Source organism: Phoenix dactylifera, chromosome 1 (assembly GCF_051530095.1).
Source record: "Phoenix dactylifera cultivar Ajwa chromosome 1, Ajwa_hap1_PhDact_Kaust_v1.1, whole genome shotgun sequence".
NCBI classification, from domain to species: domain Eukaryota; kingdom Viridiplantae; phylum Streptophyta; class Magnoliopsida; order Arecales; family Arecaceae; genus Phoenix; species Phoenix dactylifera.
Window position 1 is genome coordinate 39379488 of NC_143190.1, and position 27501 is coordinate 39406988.

The window sequence follows — 27501 nt, forward strand, 5'->3', positions numbered from 1 at the left end:
TTGAACCAGCTATAGTTTCTGGGGCCAAGACTAGCTAGGGTTTGCATCTTTCGCGCGGAAGGATTTACCTTCCTTCGCACGAATCTACCAATAGATAACGCAATTTTTGCTTTGAGATCCATGCATCTGGTTAATGATGGATTTGGATTGCTATGAGATCGGTGTCGGGCGCGATCCAACGGACGGTGTTGCGAAAGAAGATCAATCATTCTTTTGGCGAAAAGATACAAGGCTAACTCGTTTGTCACGGATGACGTAACACCTATCGGAAAAGCTGAAGCATCGCTATTGGCCAAAGGAAACTAGGAGCCCAGCCATGGAACTCTCTTGAAACAAGCATCCACATTCCACAATTGCATTGGTAGCAGGCCCTTCCATAAGCCCCTCGCGGCCACAATTTCTTGGCCGTTCACCGAGCAAGCCTACATGTACAAGCGATTGCATACTGGGGATGGGAATTATGTATTCTGATCCAATCACCACGTCCATACCATACATGCTTATTGAACTAAGTATTTATTGAACTAAGTGGGTTATTGAGTGAAGGCAAAGTTTAATATTTATTAAACTAAGTATTTTTTTTAACTCTTGAACTAAGCATTAGAAGGTATCGATTATGCTGTGATTTTCTTAATCTAATGAGGAACAGGAAACAAAGATAAGGAAGCGAACAGAAGATTGACTAACCAAAGAGGAAGGCGTCCAAGCTTTTATTAGGCATGTATTCCTATACCAGCATCCTTTCCTCTCCTTGAGTGCAGCAACCTAGAAGCCGAACTAGGTTTCGGTGCTGAAGCTTAGCAATCAGCATCACTTCATTCATGAATTCATCAGCGCCCTGTGCCGAAGTCTTTGAAAGCCTCTTCACAACTATTTCTTGCTGCTCCCCAAGCTTTCCCTAAAATTACCACATTAGGCATCGCTATACTTAAAGAGTACTAAATCTAGAGGCAGTATCAAACCGTTCGAAAGCCCCGAACACAACATTGTATTCAGAGTGCTGAATTTAGGACCCTACAACGATTGGGACCAACGTGACACTCTACTAAGCTCAGTTGGTAAACTATGAAAATACCTTGTACACAGGACCGAAGCCACCCTCTCCAAGCTTGTTTTTGATTGAGAAGTTGTCGGTCGCGGATCAAATACAGGAAGCTCCCAGTCCTTGTCGTTGTTGTATTCATTGTTGCGGTGACCAGCGAAGGGAATGGCACCTAAGGTACCTGCTGTAGTAGTCCCAATTAATAAGTAATCACTACTCATGTCATGTTTGTATATTGCGAGGTGGACTATATTTACCTGTTCTTCTCCTTCTCTTCATCCAAACGGAAATGCCCACCACAGCAAGCAGCAGAATCCCCACAATAGAGCCCACCACAATCCCGGCTATGGTACGTGAATGTGAATGATCTGATCCCAGGCCTGAAACATCAGCACCGTCGTATAAGTGTACATGATGAATATTCCTTTCTTTTCCTTTTTGTTTTTTTAGAATTTCTTTTTTTCTTTTTGGATCGTCAAGAAGCTCCACATATAAATTGGGATGAATATTGGTTTCTTTACTTAGACCGAGCTTTAAGTGGGTTAGACCAAGTTATCCATTAGTTGGTATGAGTTTGAGTTTTTAACAAACTTTTAAATGGGGACAAGACTGAAAACTTTTAATTTGAGCCAGGAGTGTGGTGTTTTGAGCGAACCTACCTAAAGGTTTCTTTCAAGTCAATGTGTGTTGCCTGAAAAGTCTACAAGCTTTAATTTTAACTCCAAATCTGATTCAAATTTACTTGTTGTTACCCGATAGCCTATGCCAAATTTGGCCCAGCCCGATAATCCTTGAGCTGGCCTGGACCCACTTCCAGTCCCACAATGAATACTTGAATGTAGTATTAAGTATTTTATGGGTATAATGAGCACAGATTGCAATGCAAAAAAGGAGTTTCTAATAGGATTTAAATGGAAATTATGATTGTTTTAAAAAATTAAAACCTACTCATATAAGGGACTTCACGTGAAACTATGACTTACTATAATTTTTATTAAGGATTTACTAGTCTCAAGCACATTCTATAATTGTAACATATTTAACACATCTATGTATATGATATAATAAACTATATATCTATCTCATAGTATATATAAATGAAAAGCAATTATCATACATCATAGCTATTTCATAGCATGTACAAATTATTACTAATTGATTGAATCAATTAACATGCTTCAACATATCTTCATATGAAAAAATTCATATCATGAAATTTTATTATATATCATATCATATAATTTAGCACTCTTCTAAACATATGACATTACTATCTCATAGTAAATTAGCAATCGTACATCATGCATAATCATTTGATTGAACCAATTAAGGATTGTTCTGGTACCACTGTATGGTTTTATCATGTCATATAGGGGCAACGAAAGCTAGGAATTTTAAAATTTTCTTAATAAAGTTCCTTTACATGATACCCTATTAAGCCAAGATCACCTTAATGGTAGTAATCAAATAATATAATATAAATACAGAAATAGAAGAATACCTCTAACTCTAATCCAATGTGCAGAATTTTTACTAGGTGCCCAAATGTTTACCCTCCAACGTTCATCCACATAGAAACTTGATTCAAGACTTTAGCTCCAAAGACTTTAGATCCTTAATGCAGAATTCTTCTAAAGAACTCTAATGGCTTGCTTTCCTTCCTTTCTATTTTTCTTTCTCCTTCTAAAATCACTTCTAATCCTTTTGTCTTAAAGAAGACCACCTTGTCTTGGCTTAGGACACATTAGAAGCAATGCTAGAAAGAAAGAAACTAATGTAAGAAAGAAGGGATAAAAGAGAAAGTTGGAATTCTAGAGTTTCGATGGAATGAATTCACCGGGAGAGCATCTATTTATAGATGGCATGGGGATGCATCTCCAAAAGATGCATCCCATCCACTCATCCCTTCATCAAGGGGTGCCATCCAATCATGAATCAAAGGACATATCAAATGAAGGGTTGTGATAAGGAGTTAGTATTGTTTCATCCTTATCCAACCAAGAGATGCTTTCATGATACGTCTCTTCATTCATGCGTTGTACTCCTCCCTATTTTCTTTTCTTCTCACGCATAAAAAGTAGGAGCCATTCTCATCCATTGATCAAGGCTTGATGATGATCCAAAGGCCATAATTAGTGGCGCCATAATCCCCTTAGGCGTGAGGATGAGAGAGAGATTTAAGTGGATAAGATCAAAAGGATGTTTCATCCTTAACACTTACAATCTTCACATATTCTCTCTCTTTCCTTCACGTATTTTTCATTATCACGCCTCCCAATAGTATCCATCATGCCATCATGATCTTCCATCATCCTATGATGAAAATCCAATGGCTCCAATCCATGGCGCCATCCATTTGATCCATTAAGTCTTCATCCAATGGCTAGAAGAAGATCCAACAGTCAAAAATCAATGATTTATCAAATCTAATCTAATTAGAGTCAAACCAAGCCAATTAGGTGCCAATTCTTGGCTAACCCATATTAGGATATGATCTAATCAAATTAGATCAATTAAGAATCATATTTGAATCCAATTCAAATCCGATTCAAATCCAATTCGAATCAGGAGCTAAGGTTGCAACACCTGCTAGGATATTTGTCTTGCAAACATGATCTAATCCAATTAGACCTTTGATCAATTTTTTTGTGTGTGACCCATTGGGTTCCATACTTAGCCAGCAGTAGGTGTGGATTCGAGTTGACCTAATCTGATTAGAACTCTTCTAATCGATTTAGGTCCAAATTGCGTGAATCTGAACTTAACAATTAGAATTCTTTCTAATTGGCGATCGAATTAAACTCTTTAATTCCAGCAAACCTACAAGACAAGATTGACGTCTAGCAACGTGTCATGTCTATCTGAAAAATATGAAATTTGATGGAAATACCAAAAATACACTTCAGTGGTAAGTTAACGTGCAATTCAATCATTCAATCAAACTGCATCCCAAATATATATATGAGTATGAATGTATGTCAAACTCAATTTCATATTCATATTTCTCTTAATCTTCTAATGATAATTCGAATCATGAAATATTAGAAACTCTTTCTAATTTTCATTCTGCTTTGATCAAAGACTCCTTGAAATATCATAAGGTTAGAATAAATGGGATGTTATCTTCTCTTACTAGAAGTGATTGATTCTTTGTTGACCTACTCATAATCTTCGTACATAATTCACCATATCCAGAAGACCTCGTACACAACTTATTGTCATGAATGAATATTGTTGCTGGAAATTGGACCCGGGGGCCGCCGCGAAACCAGGGGAGGAGGAGCTCCGCTGCCGGGAGGGCGGACGGTGGTGCGCCGGCCGACTGCGTCCTCCGTGGGGATGAGAGAGTGGAGAAGAGTGCGTCCTGTCCTGTCCTGCAAAAAAGCCGGTGGTCGGGCTCTCCGGCGCCGGCCCTCCGATGCTTAAGTCAGAGGGGGCCAATATGTGGAGAGAGCAAGGAAGAGATATGTGAAGAAAATAAAGAGAATATTGTGTTCAATTGTGTCTGTGCTGTCTTCTTCCTTTTTTCTTCTCCTCTCCTTCCTCTTTCCTCCCAGGTTCCCTTTTATAGAAGGGTATTATGTTACCTGGGAGGTGACAGGGGAATTTGTCTTCTTTTGTGATAATTGGGTACGATTTGGCCCATTAATGGCGTAGTGGAGAATAAGGCTGAATCAGGCCGGAGTCAGGGAGTTGTCGTGGGTGACCAGACCCGTTGGAGTGGTTGAACCGTCGGCCGTAGTGGGCCTGGGGTTCGTAGACGGTAAGTGCATTTATTACCGAGTGAACCGGCGGTCAGGGAGAGCCATATGCTTTGATGGTTCAGCGATCCGGAGATCGTCTTGGGCCGTGTTCATTAAATGACTGAGTGCTCCGGAGACTTGAGTGGGTCTCGTGCATTAATGATAGATCGTGCCAAAATACCTGCGGAGATCTTGTGCCTTGACGGCTCAGAGATGGCGGCAGGTGGCAAGTTGTAGTGGAGTCGTGTATATAGCCGTCAGATCTTTAAAAGGTTAGGCGGAGATCGAGTATTTGGTGAGGGCATCGGCTCGGCAAGGATGCCGAGCCGAGCTGGTCGCCCAGCGGGGCGCCCTGTGGCGGGGTTGCTTCTAGTACTTCTGGTCGGCGCCCTTTGGGCGAGCGCCTTCTAACCGAGCGCCTCTACTTGGCGCTTTGGTTGGGCCTCTTCTGATCGGCGCTCTCTTAGCTGAGCACCCTTCTGTTCGGCGCCCTTTGGTCGAGCGCCTCTACTTGCCGGTATTTTCCTCTGGTCGGCGCTCTCTAATCGAGCGCCTTCCTGGTCGGCGCTCTTTCGCCGAGCGCCTTTCTGGTCGGCGCTCTTTGGCTGAGCGCCTCCGTGGCGGTGTGACTTGAGTTTTTTCCCCAACACTACCCCCCGACTTTCGAGTTCCAGCTGGCTTCCAGCTTGAGCGTGGAAAGTAGCTTTAGTTGGGTCATTTCGGATTCCGAAAATTTTAATTTATTGCGCGTTTTAAATTATCGGGCGCTTTGAGGTGCCTTTAATAGGCGGCGTCTCCTCCTTTTCGAAATATCTCATTATTGGGATGCTTTCTCCGAAGCGTCCTCGCGTCGTGGGCTCATGATGGGGCCGCACGATCCGATGGGGCGCTTCGGTGTCCGAAGCGTCAACCTGAGTTAAATGCGGCGCTCTGTCTTTCGGGCCGACGCGTGTCGTAATCCAAACGGGATGCAGCATTTTTCTCGCTGATCCGGGCCGTTGGGGAGGTCTATATAAACTCTCCCCTGGCCTTCCGTCCTCTTCTTATTGCCTTCTTCTTCCAGCTTTTTACAGTCCGAAGTTCTTTTTTCTCCGGCGTCTCTCTCAGGTCTCCCTTTTTCTTCCTAATCTTCCTTTTTCTTCCAATGGGTTCTATTCCAAGCGAAGTCGAGTCCACCATGAGCGTCCTGGAGGTCGAAATGACCGAAGAGTGGTTTTTCCCTCTTCACGGGTTCCGTTTGGAGCCCGCCAGGCGGGGGGATCGGGTAACCGATCCTCCGGTAGGCCGGATCGGAGTGTATCTAGAATCACTCTGGGCTGGCCTACGATTTCCTCTTCACGGCTTCGTGAATGAGTTGTTGACGGTATACCAACTGGTTCCGGCACAACTTGCTCCGAACGCCTGGAGGACAGTTATCGGTTTCCTGTCGCTGTGCTTACTGCACGGGATTCCGACCTCTGTCAACGTTTTCCGGCGGCTTTTTATTTTTAAAGTCGAATCCGGGAGACGGAGAGTGGCTCTATATTGCCCTTCGGGCGGATAGGCCACTTTTTCATGGTGCCCCTTCGTCTATTCATGACTGGAAGAAGAAATTCTTCTTCCTAGGTTCCGAACGGTCATGGGGGTACGACCCTAGGTGGAGACCGGCCCAGCTCAGGTCTATCAATAAGCCCCCCCAGCTTTCTCCACGCGAGCAGGGGATCGTCGACACCATCCGCAGCCTCGGGGACGGCATTTTATTGAACGGCCTCATAAGTGAGGATGCTCTGGTGAACGTGGGCCTGAGCTCGGTGCGTCCCCACGGTAAGGATAGTAACAGTATCTTTTTCGTTTTATTACTGTTCTAATGTTCTAATCCTGCTTACCTTTGCAGATATCGCAAAGATGGTGACTAAGAGTGAGGTCCTCTACGCCCGCTTCCAGAAGAGGGCGGCCGAGCTCTCGGGCGAGCCCACCGAGCCGAGGAAAAAGGCAAAGGTCTCGGCGACCCCGGCGGCCCTGGCGACAGCAGTGGCTGAGGCGGGCCCTTCTCGCCCCGCGCACTCCGAGGCTGGTCGGAGTGAGGGCGCGAATTCCAGGGGCACGGGCTCCCGGGGAGCTTCGGTGGTGCTCCCATGTCCGGTGCCCTTGGCACAAGTCCCTGGTCGGCAGGATGCTTCAGTTGCCGACCAGGGAAGGAGTCCTGCGGGTCTCGCGCTTGCGCGCCCCGCTTCAGCGATGCGGCAGTCAGACCAGCCGCTTGTCCGACCCCAGCCTTCTAGCTCCGAGCCGGGGAGCAGTCAGGGGGCCTCGGGGTAGGCTCCATCCAGGCCAGCCGGTGCTGACCTTCCAGGCCCATTAGGCTCGGGGGAGCGGGTGCCCCTTGCACCCGTCTGGTCGGTATACGAGGGCGATTCAGCCCTCGACAACCCTCGAGTGGCGCGCGAAATATTTCGGGTCACGCTGCTCCCGGCCGACCAGGCCAGGATGCGGTCCATGAGCTACAATGCTTTCATGGACGCTACCCGCTGCAATGCCGTCCGGGTAAGTTAATTTTTTCGTCCGTGTAATTTGTGAAAATTTTTACTCGTAGCGCCTAATATTTTTTCACGTCTCTTTTACAGCACTTGCACGAGACAGAAACGCTGATGCACATTATCCAAGACTACCGGGAGCGGGCCCGGAGGTGTCAGCGTGGGTACGAGGAGGCCCAGGCGAGGTACATGGCCGCCGAGGCGAGGTACTAGGCTTCCGAGGCCGAACGTCAGGTGCTCCAAGAAAGAGTAGGAGCATCCGAGGAAGGAATTCGAGCTCTGACCGCCGAGCTCGATGAAGAGAAGGGCGCGCATACGTTGGTGAGGTCCGAACTGCGCGCCGCAGAAGCTCGTCTGGCCGAAGCCGAGCTGGCGCTGGCCTCCCGCGAGCAGGAGGTGGGGAATGCCCGCCTTCGTCACTTAGAGCTCGAGCGGGAATTGAGAAATCTCGAGCGGAAGGCCGCATACCATGAAGCTCGAGAGCTCGAGGCTCGGGAGCAAGCTCAGAACGCGGTGAAGCTCTTCCGCGAGTCGGAGGAGTTTCACGACCTCTTAGCAGAGGAGGGCGTGAATGGGCTGATTCAGGGCTTCCGGGGTTTCCGCAACCAACTGCGGCGGCTCCTCCCGGATTTTGACGTGAACCTGCTTCAACCGGGAGCAGGGGTCGAGAGGCCGGAAGCGGAGGCAGACACCCCGGAGGCCGACCAGAGAGGTCTGGCCGAGGCGGCCGAAGCCATCCCTGAAGTCGCCGAGGTCGCCCCTGAGGCTGCTCCTGCTGCTGCCGAGGCCGCTGAAGAGGTCCCGACCGCCGAGCCAGCCGCTCCCGACACTGCTGGAGCCGAAGTAGTCGAGCTCGAGCCTTGAATGTAATTTTTGTTGTTTTGTTAAGTCGGGATGGTCCCCACACTTGTAAGGGCCGAGCCCGAATCTTTGTACTTGGCCTACGGGCCTTCTTTTGAAATGAATATATGTTTTTGGAAACTCGTCTGTTGTAGACTGAAGTTTCTCTGCTCGGATCCATTTTAGGTTCCAAGGATATGGGCTCTATGGTCTCAACTCCGTCCGCCACAGGGTTCGGGTTTAGGTTCGGCTTGCCGAGCTCCATTGCTCGGTCCTTCGACCAGAGGTATAGCAACGCTTATGCCCAAGGAATTTGGGCTCGGAGAGTCTTTTCGAGCCTAGTCCAGAATTCGACCAAGCCCTAGGGCGGTCATTAGGACTCGAACTTCAGCGAAGTTAGTGAACTTCGAGCCTCGCGTTGCCGGGGCGGACCGGATTTTTTTCCAACGAATGGGTCGAATGCTCATCGGCTCGTGACGAGGATTCAACAGACTTGGTTTATACCAAGTTTGTTGGTATCGTGAGCGTTTTCACGCCGAGGCGACTAAAGATATTCCTCTGCTCGGACTCTGTTCTTTGAGGACGTCGGCGGAGGAAAATCCAAGAATAGGTAGGATAATGTAAAAATATTAAATAAATGGGTACCTAGTACCGCGGTTGTTTTTTCACCGAGGCGACTGAAGACGCTCTGCTCGGGGTCCGTTCTTTGAGGACGTCGGCAGAGAAATCCAAGAATAGGTAAGATAATGTAAAAATATTAAATAAATGGGTACCTGGTATCGCGAGCGTTCTTGCGCCGAGGCGACTGAAGACGCTCCTCTGCTCGGACTCCGTTCTTTGAGGACGTCGGCAGAGATTCAGTGATGGAGAACGAGCCGAGCTCGTTGGCTGAAGCCGATGGAGAACGAGCCGAGCTCGTCTGGTCAGTGAAGACCGCAACTCGATGTCTCGAGGCTTCCTGACGAATCGGGGCATCCCGACGTCTCGGGGCATCCCGGCCGAGGTCGGGGTAGGAGAACGAGCCAAGCTCGTTGGTCGATGGAGCACGAGCCGAGCTCGTCGGTGGAAGTCGATGGAGAACGAGCCGAGCTCGTCTGGTCACTAAAGACCGCAACTCGACGTCTCGAGGCTTCCCGACGAATCGGGGCATCCCGACGTCTCGGGGCATCCCGGCCGAGGTCGGGGTAGGAGAACGAGCCGAGCTCGTTGGCCGATGGAGCACGAACCGAGCTCGTCGGTGGAAGTCGATGGAGAACGAGCCGAGCTCGTCTGGTCACTAAAGACCGCAACTCGACGTCTCGAGGCTTCCCGACGAATCGGGGCATCCCGACGTCTCGGGGCATCCCGGCCGAGGTTGGGGTAGGAGAACGAGCCGAGCTCGTTGGCCGATGGAGCACGAGCCGAGCTCGTCGGTGGAAGTCGATGGAGAACGAGCCGAGCTCGTCTGGTCACTAAAGACCGCAACTCGACGTCTCGAGGCTTCCCGACGAATCGGGGCATCCCGACGTCTCGGGGCATCCCGGCCGAGGTCGGGGTAGGAGAACGAGCCGAGCTCGTTGGCCGATGGAGCACGAGCCGAGCTCGTCGGTGGAAGTCGATGGAGAACGAGCCGAGCTCGTCTGGTCACTAAAGACCGCAACTCGACGTCTCGAGGCTTTCCGACGAATCGGGGCATCCCGACGTCTCGGGGCATCCCGACGTCTCGGGGCATCCCGGCCGAGGTCGGGGTAGGAGAACGAGCCGAGCTCGTTGGCCGATGGAGCACGAGCCGAGCTCGTCGGTGGAAGTCGATGGAGAACGAGCCGAGCTCGTCTGGTCACTAAAGACCGCAACTCGACGTCTCGAGGCTTCCCGACGAATCGGGGCATCCCGACGTCTCGGGGCATCCCGGCCGAGGTCGGGGTAGGAGAACGAGCCGAGCTCGTTGGCCGATGGAGCACGAGCCGAGCTCGTCGGTGGAAGTCGATGGAGAACGAGCCGAGCTCGTCTGGTCACTAAAGACCGCAACTCGACGTCTCGAGGCTTCCCGACGAATCGGGGCATCCCGACGTCTCGGGGCATCCCGGCCGAGGTCGGGGTAGGAGAACGAGCCGAGCTCGTTGGCCGATGGAGCACGAGCCGAGCTCGTCGGTGGAAGTCGATGGAGAACGAGCCGAGCTCGTCTGGTCACTAAAGACCGCAACTCGACGTCTCGAGGCTTCCCGACGAATCGGGGCATCCCGACATCTCGGGGCATCCCGGCCGAGGTCGGGGTAGGAGAACGAGCCGAGCTCGTTGGCCGATGGAGCACGAGCCGAGCTCGTCGGTGGAAGTCGATGGAGAACGAGCCGAGCTCGTCTGGTCACTAAAGACCGCAACTCGACGTCTCGAGGCTTCCCGACGAATCGGGGCATCCCGACGTCTCGGGGCATCCCGGCCGAGGTCGGGGTAGGAGAACGAGCCGAGCTCGTTGGCCGATGGAGCACGAGCCGAGCTCGTCGGTGGAAGTCGATGGAGAACGAGCCGAGCTCGTCTGGTCACTAAAGACCGCAACTCGACGTCTCGAGGCTTCCCGACGAATCGGGGCATCCCGACGTCTCGGGGCATCCCGGCCGAGGTCGGGGTAGGAGAACGAGCCAAGCTCGTTGGTCGATGGAGCACGAGCCGAGCTCGTCGGTGGAAGTCGATGGAGAACGAGCCGAGCTCGTCTGGTCACTAAAGACCGCAACTCGACGTCTCGAGGCTTCCCGACGAATCGGGGCATCCCGACGTCTCGGGGCATCCCGGCCGAGGTCGGGGTAGGAGAACGAGCCGAGCTCGTTGGCCGATGGAGCACGAACCGAGCTCGTCGGTGGAAGTCGATGGAGAACGAGCCGAGCTCGTCTGGTCACTAAAGACCGCAACTCGACGTCTCGAGGCTTCCCGACGAATCGGGGCATCCCGACGTCTCGGGGCATCCCGGCCGAGGTTGGGGTAGGAGAACGAGCCGAGCTCGTTGGCCGATGGAGCACGAGCCGAGCTCGTCGGTGGAAGTCGATGGAGAACGAGCCGAGCTCGTCTGGTCACTAAAGACCGCAACTCGACGTCTCGAGGCTTCCCGACGAATCGGGGCATCCCGACGTCTCGGGGCATCCCGGCCGAGGTCGGGGTAGGAGAACGAGCCGAGCTCGTTGGCCGATGGAGCACGAGCCGAGCTCGTCGGTGGAAGTCGATGGAGAACGAGCCGAGCTCGTCTGGTCACTAAAGACCGCAACTCGACGTCTCGAGGCTTTCCGACGAATCGGGGCATCCCGACGTCTCGGGGCATCCCGACGTCTCGGGGCATCCCGGCCGAGGTCGGGGTAGGAGAACGAGCCGAGCTCGTTGGCCGATGGAGCACGAGCCGAGCTCGTCGGTGGAAGTCGATGGAGAACGAGCCGAGCTCGTCTGGTCACTAAAGACCGCAACTCGACGTCTCGAGGCTTCCCGACGAATCGGGGCATCCCGACGTCTCGGGGCATCCCGGCCGAGGTCGGGGTAGGAGAACGAGCCGAGCTCGTTGGCCGATGGAGCACGAGCCGAGCTCGTCGGTGGAAGTCGATGGAGAACGAGCCGAGCTCGTCTGGTCACTAAAGACCGCAACTCGACGTCTCGAGGCTTCCCGACGAATCGGGGCATCCCGACGTCTCGGGGCATCCCGGCCGAGGTCGGGGTAGGAGAACGAGCCGAGCTCGTTGGCCGATGGAGCACGAGCCGAGCTCGTCGGTGGAAGTCGATGGAGAACGAGCCGAGCTCGTCTGGTCACTAAAGACCGCAACTCGACGTCTCGAGGCTTCCCGACGAATCGGGGCATCCCGACATCTCGGGGCATCCCGGCCGAGGTCGGGGTAGGAGAACGAGCCGAGCTCGTTGGCCGATGGAGCACGAGCCGAGCTCGTCGGTGGAAGTCGATGGAGAACGAGCCGAGCTCGTCTGGTCACTAAAGACCGCAACTCGACGTCTCGAGGCTTCCCGACGAATCGGGGCATCCCGACGTCTCGGGGCATCCCGGCCGAGGTCGGGGTAGGAGAACGAGCCGAGCTCGTTGGCCGATGGAGCACGAGCCGAGCTCGTCGGTGGAAGTCGATGGAGAACGAGCCGAGCTCGTCTGGTCACTAAAGACCGCAACTCGACGTCTCGAGGCTTCCCGACGAATCGGGGCATCCCGACGTCTCGGGGCATCCCGGCTGAGGTCGGGGTAGGAGAACGAGCCGAGCTCGTTGGCCGATGGAGCACGAGCCGAGCTCGTCGGTGGAAGTCGATGGAGAACGAGCCGAGCTCGTCTGGTCACTAAAGACCGCAACTCGACGTCTCGAGGCTTCCTGACGAATCGGGGCATCCCGACGTCTCGGGGCATCCCGGCCGAGGTCGGGGTAGGAGAACGAGCCGAGCTCGTTGGTCGATGGAGCACGAGCCGAGCTCGTCGGTGGAAGTCGATGGAGAACGAGCCGAGCTCGTCTGGTCACTAAAGACCGCAACTCGACGTCTCGAGGCTTCCCGACGAATCGGGGCATCCCGACGTCTCGGGGCATCCCGGCCGAGGTCGGGGTAGGAGAACGAGCCGAGCTCGTTGGCCGATGGAGCACGAGCCGAGCTCGTCGGTGGAAGTCGATGGAGAACGAGCCGAGCTCGTCTGGTCACTAAAGACCGCAACTCGACGTCTCGAGCATCCCTATAACCGGGGCATCCCGACGTCTCGGGGCATCCCGACGGATCGGGGCATCTCGACGTCTCGAGGCATCCCGACCGTGGTCGGGGTAGGAGAACGAGCCGAGCTCGTTTAGTTGATGGAGAACGAGCCGAGCTCGTTGGTGGAAGTCGATGGAGAACGAGCCGAGCTCGTCTGGTCAATAAAGACCGCACCTCGACGTCTCGAGGCTTCCCGACGTATCGGGGCATCCCGTTGTAACAGGGCATCCCAATATATTGGGGCATCCTGACGTCTCAGGGTAGGAGAACGAGCCGAGCTCGTTGGTCGATGGAGAACGAGCCGAGCTCGTTGGCCGATGGAGAGCGCATCACGAACTCATGAACATCTTCAGGGAGTCTACGTAGATACTCTATCATCCCGAGACATCGGGGCATCCCAACCGTGGTCAGGGGAGGAGAAATAAACCTGACACCATGAGGTAATCAGGAGAATTGGTGAGCTTGAAGTAAGCACGCAGACCATCATAAAACGAAATTCACAAAATGAAATTTATAGTTGAATATTGAGGGACCCCTTGGGGTTCTATTGGTGGTACGCGCGGAGATTTTCAGAGCTCCAGCTTCGTGGAATGGGAGTCCCGTCTGGAGACTCTAGTTTATAAGTTCCGGGTCGGCGGATGCGCGACTCGGTAAGGTCCTTCCCAATTCGGGGCTAGCTTCCCTTGCTCAGTTGGTCGGGAGGCTTCAGCTCTTCTGAGGACAAGGTCCCCTGGTCTGAAGGATTTGACCTTGACCCTGGCGTTGTAGTACTGAGCTGTCTTTTGCTGGTACCTCGCCATACGAACTCGGGCGGCCTCCCTTGTTTCCTCGATTAGGTCGAGGTTGCTTCTGAGTTGTGAAGAGTTGGAGCTGGCATCGTGATACTCAACTCTTGGAGAAGGAAGTCCGATCTCTAGTGGAATGACAGCCTCCGTCCCATATGTCAGGTTGAACTCATTCCTGTAATGAGCATCCACATCTTTGTATTACTGTCTCACACAAGTGATTGTGAGATCAATCACCCTCTGCATCGAGCATACATAAGATGTGCCAGTCTTGCCGGTAGCATTGATCTCCGACTCAATGTACCAACGACTGGGAATACTTAAGATTAGGATTTTAAGATTTTAGGTCTCACTAGTATGATCTCATTATATCCCTAAAACCATTGCCCTAATCTAAGGGGTTCATCACAAATATAAGAAACAACATATTTAGAAATATAATGCTTTTATTTATAATTAAATATCACATATATGATTTGGAAAATCAAAAGAAAAACCTTTCGCAATACATATTGCGATTGGCTTATAGGGCATCTATTCTTTCACCTAATTCCTAATCAAATTAGGACTTAAGCTAACTCCTAATCACATTAGGATAATTAATTGGGAGCAAGCATCTTACGACGCCATGTGGACTTTAAAGTCCGCATAGTGTGAACACGACTTAAGTCATATTCATCCTACAACGACATGTGGATTTTAAAATCCGTACAAACTCTGGTTTAATCAAATTGACCCAATCATGAATCCAAATCAATTTGGGTCGAACCCAATTTGATTTGGCTCATTAAATCCGCCAATTGCAATCCAATTGCAATTAATTCCACTTAATTCTTATTCCATTAACTCACTAGCACTTAGTGGGTTAATTCAATCACCAATCATATTGATAATTGACTTTAATTATGATTCTAAATCATAATTATGATAGTCTGACTAATTAAATCCTCTATATGTGTGACCCCGTAGGTTCTATTCTATCTGGTAGTGAGACATATTGAGATCTCTCTCTCAATATCACTGAAACTCTTTTTAGTGGACTGAAACAATTTTAGTTCTACTCTCAGGGTTCACTGATCACCAAGTGAATGCCTTCGAGTCTCACAATCCACTAGTGACACCTAGTAGTATATGGTGGCAACCCAGCAAAATGGAATATCTGAACCTCTAGGTGCAGTTAGCGTATGATACAGTCCCTCTATCATGGATCCCAACATGACGGAGGTTATGGATAACTTGTGAAATCCCATCATCTGTCATATATCTAATTTATTGGACTTCCAGTTCGAGATATGGAAAACTCTTTTTCCAAAATATCTGGTCAGAAATTTATCGAACCCAGTCTCATAAATCACATAGGATCACTCCTAATCTATCAAGGTCGATAGATCCCATCTAGATGCAACCCTATTCCAAAATGAACCTACTGCAGCCAATTCGCACTACAAGGACCCGAATGGCTAGGGCCCAAGTCCGCGTGCTCGTCAAACTACAGCAACCTCACAGTGAATAGCCGAGGCATCACAGGTCAAATGACCAGTCATACAACTGCAGCATAAGTAGTCACTGACGAGTGGATAGACATTCATGTGACTACTTTTTTTGGTCACGCTCAGTACCTTGTTCTCTAACAAGTACTCGCACAATCACTCCAGTGCCTCTACACCGTGGACTCAAGACTCGTCCATCTGACTAAGTAATCTGTGCACCAATCTCAGCGGATCGATCACCGTCCCTCGTGATAGATCCATCGGTCAGGAGCATTTAGAAATTAATACCTAATGACACATGCCTCAAATTCTCAACTCCTTGAGAATATGTGTCATCATCTATTAATTTCTTGGACGATTCATGGACACATACAAACATGAATGATAAACAAATTGCCTAATCTTATTTATTAATAAGTGTCAAATTAAAAATTTATGCTCCAGATTACAAATATGTGTCAGCCACTTTGGCTTCTAGGGCATACTTCTAACAAAGCCATGGCGGAGGGGGGGAGACGGTGGTTGGAAGTAGGTGGGGGTGGCGAGATTGAGAAGGAGGAGGGCGGCAGGGGTCGAAGGGGGCCCAGCATCGGAGGGAGAGTAGAGGAATAGGGACCAGAAAGGAAAGAAAGGTTGAATGGGTTTGGACCCGAACTAGACTCAAATTTTTTAGGTTAGAACTCGGTTATACATGCACCCGACCCGACCTGAATGCTCCATCGGTCAAAAATTGTAGCCATGGACCCGATTTGACCCGATCCGATCTTCTATTAGGTTGGGTCTAGGTCTAAAATTAGGACCCGATCAAGAAACTAGGTTGGATCGGGGTCACTCAGGACCCAGTCCAACTCGACCCATCTGCACCCCTAATATAAACTGTCCCCATATAGAAATAAAATGTGTCATTGCTAAAGTTCTCAAAGTCATTACATTTTTCCTCAAGAAAGAAAGTTGGTACTATGTTACATCTTACCACGGGCCCATAACTGTTCATGGTCAACAGTCTCCATTCGAGCTCTTTCCCCATTGATCCTCTTTTATTTCATACATGAACCAATCAAGTGAGAAATGTTGGTCATTTATTCATAGGAATCATGGAAATGGATATCTTTTTCCATATTTGTAGGATATTTTGTTTCATTTTTATATTAATGAATCCAAACTAGTAAAAAAATTTAGCGCTCTCTCATGGTTACCATTTAAGATTTAGAGGAGGATCTACTTTGCTATCTTCTTTAGGATGAACAATAGTATGAATTCTTAGTTTTTTTCAGTATTTTCAAAATATTATACAAAACACCTAGTATAAGTTATTTACACTAATGGACTACTGACTTGTGATTAGAATTTGAGATAGTTGAAAGGAATGCATAGACATTGAAAGAACGAGAACTTTTCATAACTTGTCTCTGGTATGAGAAAATTTTACCACCTCGATCTAATAGTCATCGACCTTCAACTATTGTAACTGATAATTCATTTATACTTGCAGAGTTTGTCTTGCTTTTTGATGACTCGGTTTTCGAGGAAGCCCTTGTTGGAAAAAAACCAGGATGTTTAGGATCTGGCAAGGATGCATCCTTGCAGCCCAACATCAACACCACAGAGGACATCGTCGGCCTATCTTTTGGACTTTCTTGAACACACAATAAGCCAACCTTTATACAGTTCAAGGCTTCAACTATGGAAATTGAGTGGCTGATTGATTTATCCACTAGTTCCAAGCCACTATCATGCATCCATAAACTCCATGCCTGAAAGAAATATTACATCACTATCATGATTTAATGAAAAACATGAGGAACATATGAACAGATTTAACTATTATTTTTCTAGTCTTACATGTGCTAGAAGGTTTCCTTCATGCTCGGATATGGAAACGCCTCTGTTCTTCTTGCCACTAATTATTTCAAGTACTAAGACACCAAAACTGAATACATCAGATTTCACCGAGAAGACACCATCCATGGCATACTCTGGAGACATGTATCCACTGCATTTATCATTAAGATGATTACTTTTTTTTTTTTTGAAGAATAAATATCACAACAATGAAAGATAAATAATACTTACTACGTCCCCACAACTCTCCGAGTATTTAGTGCTGTCTCATCCTCTCGAAATATTCTTGCCAAGCCGAAGTCTGATATTTTAGGGTTCATATCTTTATCAAGAAGAATGTTACTCGCTTTAAGATCCCTATGAATAATTCTAAGTCTCGAGTCTCGGTGTAGGTAGAGAAGACCTTGAGCAATCCCTTCTATAATGTTGTAGCGGGTTTGCCAATCTAGTAACACACCTTTATCTTTATCTGCCCAAAGTTTACTTTATGTTAACCTTACTCGCAAAAATATTAAAGAAACGAAATATCAGTCCGCCTCAGATTGACACATAAAGCAAATAAAGCACATAACCCAAGAGTTAGCAAATAAAGCAAGCTTACACACGTATTTACCCCAAGAGTAGTTGAAGAAACTAGGACAAAAATATGCCGGTTAGTGTTAAAACCTGGTATTGACTTGTCTTCAAAGATTAGTTACAGCGTGGTGGTAGATTCAGAAGAATCATTATAACATGCTTAAGCTCGATGAAGTTGGCCACCTCCACAAGGCCAGCCACTCCCTAATTGTCATTAGCCTAAAGAGTAGTGCTTTGAGCGACGCTACTTCAAGGTTCATTTTCAGATGAGTGCGCCCAGCTATGTGTTTTCGATTTCCAGTACTCTTCCATTTGATCAGCAATGGTGGGTTACTGATTTAGTGCAAAGGTTAGTATTTATTGAACTGAGTATTTTCTTGAAGTCTTGAACTAAGCATTAGAAGGTATCGATTATGCTGTGATTGTCTTAATCTAATCAGGAACAGGAAACAAAGATAAGGAAGAGAATAGAAGATTAACTAACCAAACAGGAAGGCGTCCAAGCTTTTATTAGGCATGTATTCATATACCAGCATCCTTTCCTCTCCTTGAGAGCAGCAACCAAGAAGCCGAACTAGGTTTCGGTGCTGAAGCTTGGCAATCAGCATCACTTCATTCATGAATTCATCAGCGCCCTGTGCCGAAGTCTTTGAAAGCCTCTTCACAGCTATTTCTTGCTCCTCTCCAAGCATTCCCTGAAATCACCACATTCAGCATTGCTATACTTAAGAGTACTAAATCTGGAGGCAGTATCAAACTGATCGAAAGCCTTGAACGCAACATTGTATTCAGAGTGCTGAAATTAGGACCCTACATCGACTGAGACCTACATGGTGACATTCTACTAAGTTCAGCTGGTAAACTATAAAATTACCTTGTACACGGGACCGAAGCCACCCTTTCCAAGCTTGTTTTGGATTGAGAAGTTGTCGGTCGCTGCAATGATTGTCTCCAGATCAAATAGAGGAAGCTCCCAGTCCTCGTCCTTGTATTCGTTATTGCGGTGACTAGCGAAGGGAATGACATTTAAGGTAGCTGCTGCACTAGTCACAATTAATTAGTAATCACTACTTATGGCTGCATATTGCGTGGGGGACTAATTTTACCTGTTCTTCTCCTTCTCTTCATTCGAACGCAAATGCCCACCACAGCAAGCAGCAGAATCCCCACAACAGAGCCCACCACAATCCCAACTATGGTACGTGAATGTGAATGATCTGATCCTAGGGCTGAAACATCAGCACCGTTGTATAAGTACATGATGAACATTCTTTTGTTTTCCTTTTTGTTTTTTTAGAATTTCTTTTTTTATTTTTGGATCGTCCAGAAGTTCCACATATAAATTGGGATGAATATTGATTGCTTGACTTAGCCCGAGCTTTAAATGGGTTAGGCCAAGTTATCAATTAGTTTGTTTGATTTGGGATTTTTAACAAAACTTTTAAATGGGGACAGACTGAAAACTTCTAATTTGAGCCAGGAGAGTGGTGTTTTGAGCGACCCTACTTAAAGATTCCTTTCAGATTAGTGTGTGTGCCTGAAAAGTCTACAAGCTCTAATTTTAACTCCAAATCTGATCCAAATTTACTCGTGCCTGGTTGGTAGCCCATGCCAAAGTCGGCCCAGCCCGTCAATCCTTGAGCTGGCCTGGACCCACTTCCGGTCCCACAATGAATACTTGAATGTAGTATTATTTATTTTATGGATATTATGAGCATGGATTGCAATGCAAAAAATTAATTTCTAATAGGATTTAAATGGAAATTATAATTGTTTTAAAAAATTAAAACCTACTCATATAATGGACTTCATGTGAAACTTTGAAATTAAAAAAAGTCACCCGAGCAATCAAATATTATGGACCATATTTAGCTGTTTATGGGCAAAATCTAGACCTGGGCCATCTGCAGCCCATGTAAAGGTGGATCATGTCCTATGCCTTGATTTGTGCTCTACTACCATTATAGGGCTGAAAATGGGTTTGGGCCGGTCTTCAAGTCGGGCTACAGGCGAGGCCCGAAAGAATTAAGACCGATTTTGGGATTAAATATAAAGTCCATTTTATTTTCCATCCGAGCTTGAGTGGCCCATCCTTGGCCCCACCGGAGCTCAATTCTGGACAAGACCGAAACAGAGCCCAAATTTAGGCTTAGGCCCAGCTCGGTTTAGTTCCAAAATAAGCTCATTCTCAATAGACAGTGGTTCGGTTCTATCCTATTATAAGGCTTGACCAACTTCATTGCTATTTTGATAAACATATTTTTAATTATCAGATGGTTGCTAATGTAAAGCTATAGTATTACATAAAATAAAAGAGAAGCAACGATATGAATGATTGAGAGATTAAGCTTGAATCGAGTTGGCAGGCCTACTTTTCAGCCCAAATAATTCGGGCCTGCTCCATTGGGTTTGGGGTGGGCCCAGGACTATGCTCAGGCGGGCCTCTAGCTGAAATTTTCCAAAAGCTTTCGAGCAAACGCCCAATCCAAAATCTCAAAAAAATCTCAAACTGGACTATGGTCAAGAGGTTTTCCAGCCGAGTCCATTTCGAGCCCAAACTACCAACTCAAATTTTCAGAATTTCATTAAAGTAGGAAACGCTAAAGTCAGTGGTCGCCTTCCCCTGAATTAAAATGAAAACACGGTTAGTTAGCTGTCCTATCGGTTTCTCAAGACGATTTCATGTGTCCCCACCAACATGTCAGCTACACTCGACTCCTAAGCCAAGCCAGACTCACACCAAACAGAACGAACTGGACTGCGTACACCCTATAACAGCGTACAAAGTCCACCCTTGAACCAATACAAATTGGCACCGGCACCGGCACCGGCACCGGGATGCAGACATCTGCCGATTTCCAACTTGCATTGGTCCAATGGTATAAATCTTTCTCGTGTGCAGTTGCTGACCTCAGTAAATGAAACAGTACATACCTAGATCGGCCGTTGCTAGTCGGACGTAGAGATCCTGTCCACCAAAGGTAAACACCCTAATATCAGTGAGCTCCGTCGTCCAAATTATGCATCCGGTCCCATTGATATTAGCACTAGCATAGGCCGTGCATGAACAATTCCTCAAGCATATCGCCCTACACTCATCTAGTCTCTTGCTCCTGTCCACCGTCGATCTCGACGTGTCCGGCAGCTTTGCCTCCTCTATTGTCACGAACCCATCAGTCCCGTTCCGGCAATCCAGCTCCGTCATCCTCACACACCCATCTTTCCCTTCTCTGAGATCCCAATTTCTTGGCGACCTAGGCTTAAATCCATGCAAACAACTACATACCCGTGAGTCGTCCGGATTACAGACCCCGTAAGCCCCGCATTGTGACACATAATCGCATCGGTCCTTTGGCCTAGACAGGTAGACGCTCCACATTTGGCTGTCATTGAGCCAGACAAGGCGTTGGACATGGCCGGTGTAGTCCACCGTAAGCCTCGTGATGATGGACGTGCTGGTGTTGTACATGTAGAAGACCTCGTCGCTCTTGATGACAAAGTCCGCTACGAAGCCATTACCGTCCATGGCCCTAATATCCGGGTCGCCACTGAAGCTTTGCCCGTTCCATGGCCCGGCGCGCACCAGTTGCTTTGAGTCTTCCAACAAAATCATCTGGGGGTCGCCATGGAGATCCAGAACCATGGTGTAGGAGCCCAGTGCTGGGTCGTTAGGACTGGCCCATGATGTGAGGTTATGCTTGAGGCCGCTCGTTAGGTTCCACCCAAACTTCATTCCCGGGAGTAGAGTATCGGTCGGGTAGTCGGAGCTCTGCCATGCAAAGCTCCCTAGATCAATATTACCGTCTCCATTAGCCTCTTTAACGATGAAATTGCCGTCGTCTAAGAGTTGCGCGACTGGACTGGCGAGGCCCGACGAGCCTGAGGACCATATGGTTTTAGAGTTCTGGTCGGTGATGATGAGAGTTCCATTGGCGGTGATCGACAGGCTGCTGTTGCGCTCGGAGATCGGGTGCTGGCGATTGGCAACCCACACGATGGTATGAGGTGAGACCTTGTACCATATGCCGACGTAGCGATTGTTAGTGTTGACAGGGCTGAAGAAGCCTAAGGCGAATCTCTCCCCAGCTGAGATCAGGATTTGGCTGTCGCGGAGGGCCTGGGTTGGAGTCAAGATGTCGCCTCCAACGGAGAGAGAGAAATGAGAAGAAAGGATCAAGAAGAGAAAGAGTAGGGTTGCAGGCAGCCAGTCCATCCTGCCAAACAGCTCCATTTCGAAGAAAATGTTGCGGACTCAATACGGCTTTCGATTCTTCTGAAGTTATAAGGCTTGTAATACTTCTTACCCTGAGAGTTGATTTGTTGGATATATTAGGGGATGAGGTGAGTATTGGGCCGCGTCATCTGGTCGGACCTATTCAAAATTCCAATATATTGTGTGGCGACGAGACCATTGTCCTTTCATTGCAAAAAACATATGGGTTGGTCAAAGGTGTGACTTTGAACCAGCTTAGTGTCTGGGCCAAGACTAGCTATTTTGTCGTAGGGTTTGCATCTTTCGTGCGGAAGGATTCATCTTTCTTCACGCGAATCCACCAATGGATAACGCAATTTTTGCTTCGAGATCTGTGCATCTGGTTAATGATGAATTTGGATTGCTTTGAGATCGGTGTTGGGCGCGATCCAATGGATGGCGTTGCGAAAGAAGATCAATCATTCTTCCGCCGGAAAGATACAAGGCGAACTCGTTTGTCACGGATGACGTAACACCTATCGGAACAGCTGAAGCATCGCGATTGGCCAAAGGAAACTAAAAGCCCAATCCTAAAATTATGTATACCGCACACGCTACCGAAATGAAAAATAATAAAATAATAATATATTTAACGTATTTCGTCAATTTGAGCGATGCCAGTGCTCGCGTTCCCTTATTCTCACCTCCTTATGCTCACCTCCTTAATTTCTCCCCCTCCACCAAGGTAAAATTTCACTGCTCGTCACCGTTCCACCGGTTAAATCTTGCCCAACGCCAATATCGGTTTGTAATGATGTGATGTTAATTACTCGCCGGCAATATACTATATTTCATTCACTACCTCAAAGTCCCAGTCATTTACCATCATATTATGGTCTTCATACTATTTCTCTTCTCCCTTTCTTTCTCAATACTCTTGAGGAGTGGGAATCTCATAGCGGTGCAACTTTTGCACGACAGAACTCTGCTACCATGTTATCCATTTTGGAGGTAAATAAAGTGGCCCATGTTTGACGTGGATGATGTGGCCACCCATGCTGGTACTTAACTCTACGGAGGATCCTCGTTCTATTTTGAGATTGCATTGATATCAGAATTTAAATAGTCCTTTCCAGCAAAACGAAATGGTTCTACAATTCCCCCAAAGCTAAGCATGTAAGTGATCGCTTAAGCTCGCCCGGGGCGCACATCACCCCAACATCGGCTAAACATCACAGAAGTATTTTTAACTCAGCAAGAGGGAAAAAAGACAAAGCTCCTTTAGGAGATTAGAGAACTGGTCTCATAAGCAACTGGCTCCTTGACGGTGATGTCGGGAAAGCTGAGCTCCCTACGGATATGTTTCCATTGGCTAGAGGTGCCGTCGTAGCAATTAAAGCCATACAGGCTCCATCGGAGCAATTAAAGCAATCCCAGTCATGGAACTCTCTTGAAACAAGCATCCACATTCCACAATTGCATTGGTAGCAGGCCCTTCCATAAGCCCCTCGCGGCCACAATTTCTTGGCCGTTCACCGAGCAAGCCTACATGTACAAGCGATAGCATACTGGTGAATGTATAGGACTTACATGTATATTGTATCAGGAGTCTTGGAGACCAGGTTTTTCCGAGGCGGGCCCGTCACCTTGGTACCGGTGGCGTGGATGGGAAGATTGGCTCAACGCTGCACCTCCGTTGTACACGTCCCATTTTGGGCTTCCGGACTTCGCCAATAATGAATTGGGTGGACTCCGTGGATAATAACCCACCTTCTTTTTTTTTTCTTTTGTTAATAAGTGGTTTTGTATTTTAAACTTGAAAAACATTGTGATCTTTTGAAATATCTATATTCTGGACTAGATAATTATGGTGGTCCGCGTTCATAGTTTGCAAGTGTGCTGGAATTTTTCCACCGTCAGATCAATCATGATCTTAAATTCAATTGTACCAATATGATCAAGATTTATTAATTTTCGCCATGCCGACCAATCCACTAACTAACTTGAAATAAATGGGCGTCCGTCAGAGATTATCTTAAGTTAGCTTGTTTTGGGCGGGGGCACAATTACAAATGGGTTATGTATTGTTTTGTCACTTAGATTTGATGGGTCATAAGTGACAAATGGATCAAATGCTTATTAGGGATGACAGCTAGGTTGGCCCACAAAATATTGACCGAATCGAATATAGAATTGGTCAAAAATATACCAATCCAAACCTAAATAAATAATTATTTGATTAATCAAAAATTAAAAAAACAAATTTAATTATTTTATTAAATAAATAATTTAGCTCGATCTAGAATTGATTAAAATAAATTAAACAGTCCGAACTTGGAATCCCAACCGATGGGTCAACTTAAGTTACAACATCTATTATTATTATTATTATTATTATTATTATTATTATTATTATTTATGTACCTTGATATACCTGAAATAGACTTTGTGCTGATCGAACGGTGTACTCATGCGAAAAAAGATATTTGCTCGTGCTAAAGGTACGATCTTCGTCCCTCTGCAAACTTCAGTGCCATGACTTGCTCCTTAAGGCGATCATCTCCCCGAACCGCACCGGCCAGACAAGTCCAAGAATGACATGCGGGGAGGTTGGGCCGCCATGGTGTTCAACAAACATGGAAGAGAATCTAATGTGACGAAGAAACTGCACACAAAAGACGAGACTTCCAATTACAACTAGTTTGGATGTGATGGATGATGACGAAGGTAAGACCACTTCAGTTAAGTAAGCTCCTAATGAGAGCACTTACACCAAATCAAATAAATGCAAAGTAACGGACTGATCTTGGATCCAAATAGGTAATAATTCAGTTTTATTTCCTTAAAAAAAAAAAACTCTCCTAAAAATAGATTGACTACATTTATCTCTTCCTTTCTTTCATCCTTTGTATAAAATATGCTTTGAATCAAAGAGTAGAAGCTAAGACCTTTCTTTAAGATATGCAATAAAATTCCAATCAATATATATATATATATATATATATATATATAGATATAGATAGAGAGAGAGAGAGAGAGAGAGAGAGAGAGAGAGAGAGAGAGAGAGAGAGGTCCTTTGTTTGTCTATTTTGTACTAGAATTCTATTCCTAGTTTATCTTTATTTCCTATTTCAATATTAGTCAAAATAATTTGTCTTCTAGTACTAGTCTATTTTAGTTAGGGAGGGCCTTAGGCTTAATAGGTTCGAATTTGCTTTTTATTTTTTATAGTGGGATATTAATATTTGTCTATTAGTAGGAGATGGTGATGTTTTTGTACGTCTTGTAATTGAAGAGAGAGTACAGTCTTATAAATAAGGAGAAGAGTTATGCGAAAATTTGAAGAGAATTCTTTTTAATAAGCAAAGATGTAGGCTTAACGCTTCTTTGTAAGGGAGCCAAACTCATTATTTCAGCCTTTATTTACTTTTTAATACATTCATTTACTCTCCTAATTTTTTTTCTACTACTATTATTTTTTTCTTGCAATTCTCTGCAAATATTATTTTATGTTTGATGTTTGTTCTGGATCATGGACCGACGTGATCGATTTACTCTGTCCCATTAGCAATACTTATAAGTAAGTGTGTGATATCTAAGTTTTGTATAAAAATACCTCGAACTTTTTTAATCTTTGAATCTCAAGAACTATGAAAAGATTGGTATTTTTCTTTTCTTATCCCTCAACTTAGATACTATTCTGTGAGAGAGAGAGAGAGAGAGAGAGAGAGAGAGAGAGAGAGAGAGAGAGAGAGAGAGAGATATGTCTGTACTCAAATGGTTTTGCCATTACTTTAGAGTCACTTAGAAAGTGGCATTGCCTGAGAAAATCAAAGTACTTGTTTGGTTGGCATCGAAGAACAGGCTTCATCCAGGAGAGGTTCTTGTCAAGAAAGGATGGTCGATGAGTTCAGGTTGATCATTGTGTGGTTCTGACTCTGAATCCGCGTCTCACCTTTTCCTTAAATGCACCTATTGGCGGTTATGTGTTGTCCTCCATACTATTCAGCTTTGGGAGAATCTCAGTTCGTAGAAGGACAAGGAAGGTCACCCTTGAAATCCCGCTTGCCAGCTGGTTACCCTTGATCCAAGCACCTTGTTGACTGAAACCCTAGACGTCTTCTACACCTATGTAATTGACCTTGCTATCCCTCTTTCTCCTATAACTCTCTGTACATTCTCCTCTTGTCCTTTGCAAGAGGGGGAAGATTCTTCTTCTCCCTGATCGAATTCCTGAAGGATAAATATATATATATGATGGTTGACATGAGATGGCATCCAATGTAGGATGATTGTCGAGAGAGCAATAATTCATGAAAAAGTGATCGTGCATTCCGAGTGAAATTTGACACGGATCTTTGGATACATCGAAAACATCGTATTGCATGTCAGCTTTGCGTGAGAGCCTCATACAGCAGCCCATAGATGTGATGTTTGCTCAACATAAGAAATCAAACGAAGCTCAAGACGGCTCTTTCTTACTCAAACTAGATGCACATATGGAGGTTGCTGCAAACGGGCCTGTAAATACGTGGGCTCTCATCATCTTCTATTGTGACCCAAAGTGCAGCCCAACATGGCTTGCCGGCCCGTTTGGAGTTCATTAAGCCTCAACAACCATGTTCCATGGGCCCCAAGTAAAAGCTTCAGGAAACGCGGTTACGGAGAGGATGGAAGCGGTTACGAGTGATGTTGATGGCGTTTCATCGCCGGTGGTTGGCTTGAAGGGAAAGTTGCCTGATCAGAAGTCTGGTGAGATGGAAATTGTGTGTTTGGGGGGACAATCCTGTCTTGGAGAGTGGTAAAGCTGAATTAGTGGCTGCCTGGTATGGACGTCTTGGAGGGAGATTCCAAAACTATGGTGACATGGATTAGTGGCTATGAATACTCGCAATACCCCTCCAAAACTGTGCTGTAAATTATTTTCAGAGAAACATATACTAGATTGAACAAAAATCATCTCCTCTCTATTGCTCAAAAAAAAAAAAAAATCATCACCATTTAACCCAAATATAGTACTTCTTAGACTTTAATGTAAAGAAAAACAAAGAACAAAAAAGAACACACCTACAACAATCTCTTCCACCAAAATCAACATGATCCAAATCCTTGACATGTCTAGTCCAGATAAGCTCCATTGAGTTAATTAGCAAGCTTTGCCTTTCATATTTTCTACTAAAATCGACAAAATCTATCTAGCTATCGACCTCGTAACATTGTAACGGACATATTATTCAATGTACATGAATCTTGCTTGCTTGAAGATGACTTCTCCAGATTGTTTAGGATTTGGTAATGCCGCGCTATCACTACCCAACGTCAGCACTATAGATGACATCGATGGTCGATCCTCCGGGCGTTCTTGCACACATAGATGACCCACCATCATACTTATTACCTCTTTTGCAGGAAAGTTGTAACCCAGTGATTCATCAACTAGCGGCAAGCTCTTCTCCCCATTCCATAAACTCCATGTAAGAATCAGGCCAACTAGGCTTGACCAAGTCGGCAGGCCCAGTCGGCTTCTTCTTCAGAAGCTAAAAAAAAGAAAAAAGAAAGAAGAAGAAGAAGGGAAGAGCAGGGCTCGTGATCCCCTGTCCAAGCGGCCGAACGACCGTCGTTGAAGCCCAGCCGGGGCAGTTGCGACCTTTCTACTCTGCTCTCCTTCCCTTCCTTTCTTCCTTTTTCTTTTCTCTCTCTTTTCTTCGGTAGAGCTTACGGCTGCTCGAACTTGTGCCACCGAAAATCAGGGCCGTCGGACGCCACTGGAGCCGAGGTAACGCTCTGGCCTC

At 46.9% G+C, this 27501-nt stretch overlaps 1 protein-coding gene across 7 annotated transcripts; it reads right to left on the minus strand.

The window, feature by feature from the left end:
- Positions 1 to 20: 20 nt before the first annotated feature.
- On the minus strand, positions 21 to 21809 carry LOC149768638 (G-type lectin S-receptor-like serine/threonine-protein kinase At4g27290). Of its 7 annotated transcripts, none has more exons than XM_089930983.1 (7): positions 20452 to 21809; positions 18624 to 18746; positions 18392 to 18555; positions 18002 to 18212; positions 1300 to 1410; positions 1076 to 1226; positions 21 to 892 (listed from the first exon to the last, which is right to left on the minus strand). In XM_089930983.1, the coding sequence occupies exons 1-7, from the start codon at positions 21746 to 21748 to the stop codon at positions 871 to 873; spliced, it is 2079 nt and encodes a 692-aa protein (XP_089787109.1). In that variant the 5' UTR covers positions 21749 to 21809; the 3' UTR covers positions 21 to 870. The 7 variants fall into 7 exon arrangements, with proteins under 7 accessions (XP_089787109.1, XP_089787106.1, XP_089787108.1 ...); XM_089930980.1 differs by having other exon boundaries at positions 498 to 898; XM_089930982.1 differs by having other exon boundaries at positions 499 to 898; positions 1076 to 1223.
- Positions 21810 to 27501: the final 5692 nt, after the last annotated feature.

What these genes read in the sequence shown, in the direction of transcription:
- LOC149768638 (XM_089930972.1), bottom strand. Translation starts at nt 21,748, where the DNA reads ATGGAGCTGTTTGGCAGGATGGACTGGCTGCCTGCAACCCTACTCTTT. An exon ending in ACTAGCAACGGCCGATCTAG is followed by an intron (nt 18,747 to 20,451) that starts GTATGTACTGTT and finishes CTGATGTTTCAG; the next exon opens with CCCTAGGATCAGATCATTCA. An exon ending in GAAGAGAAGGAGAAGAACAG is followed by an intron (nt 18,556 to 18,623) that starts GTAAAATTAGTC and finishes TGACTAGTGCAG; the next exon opens with CAGCTACCTTAAATGTCATT.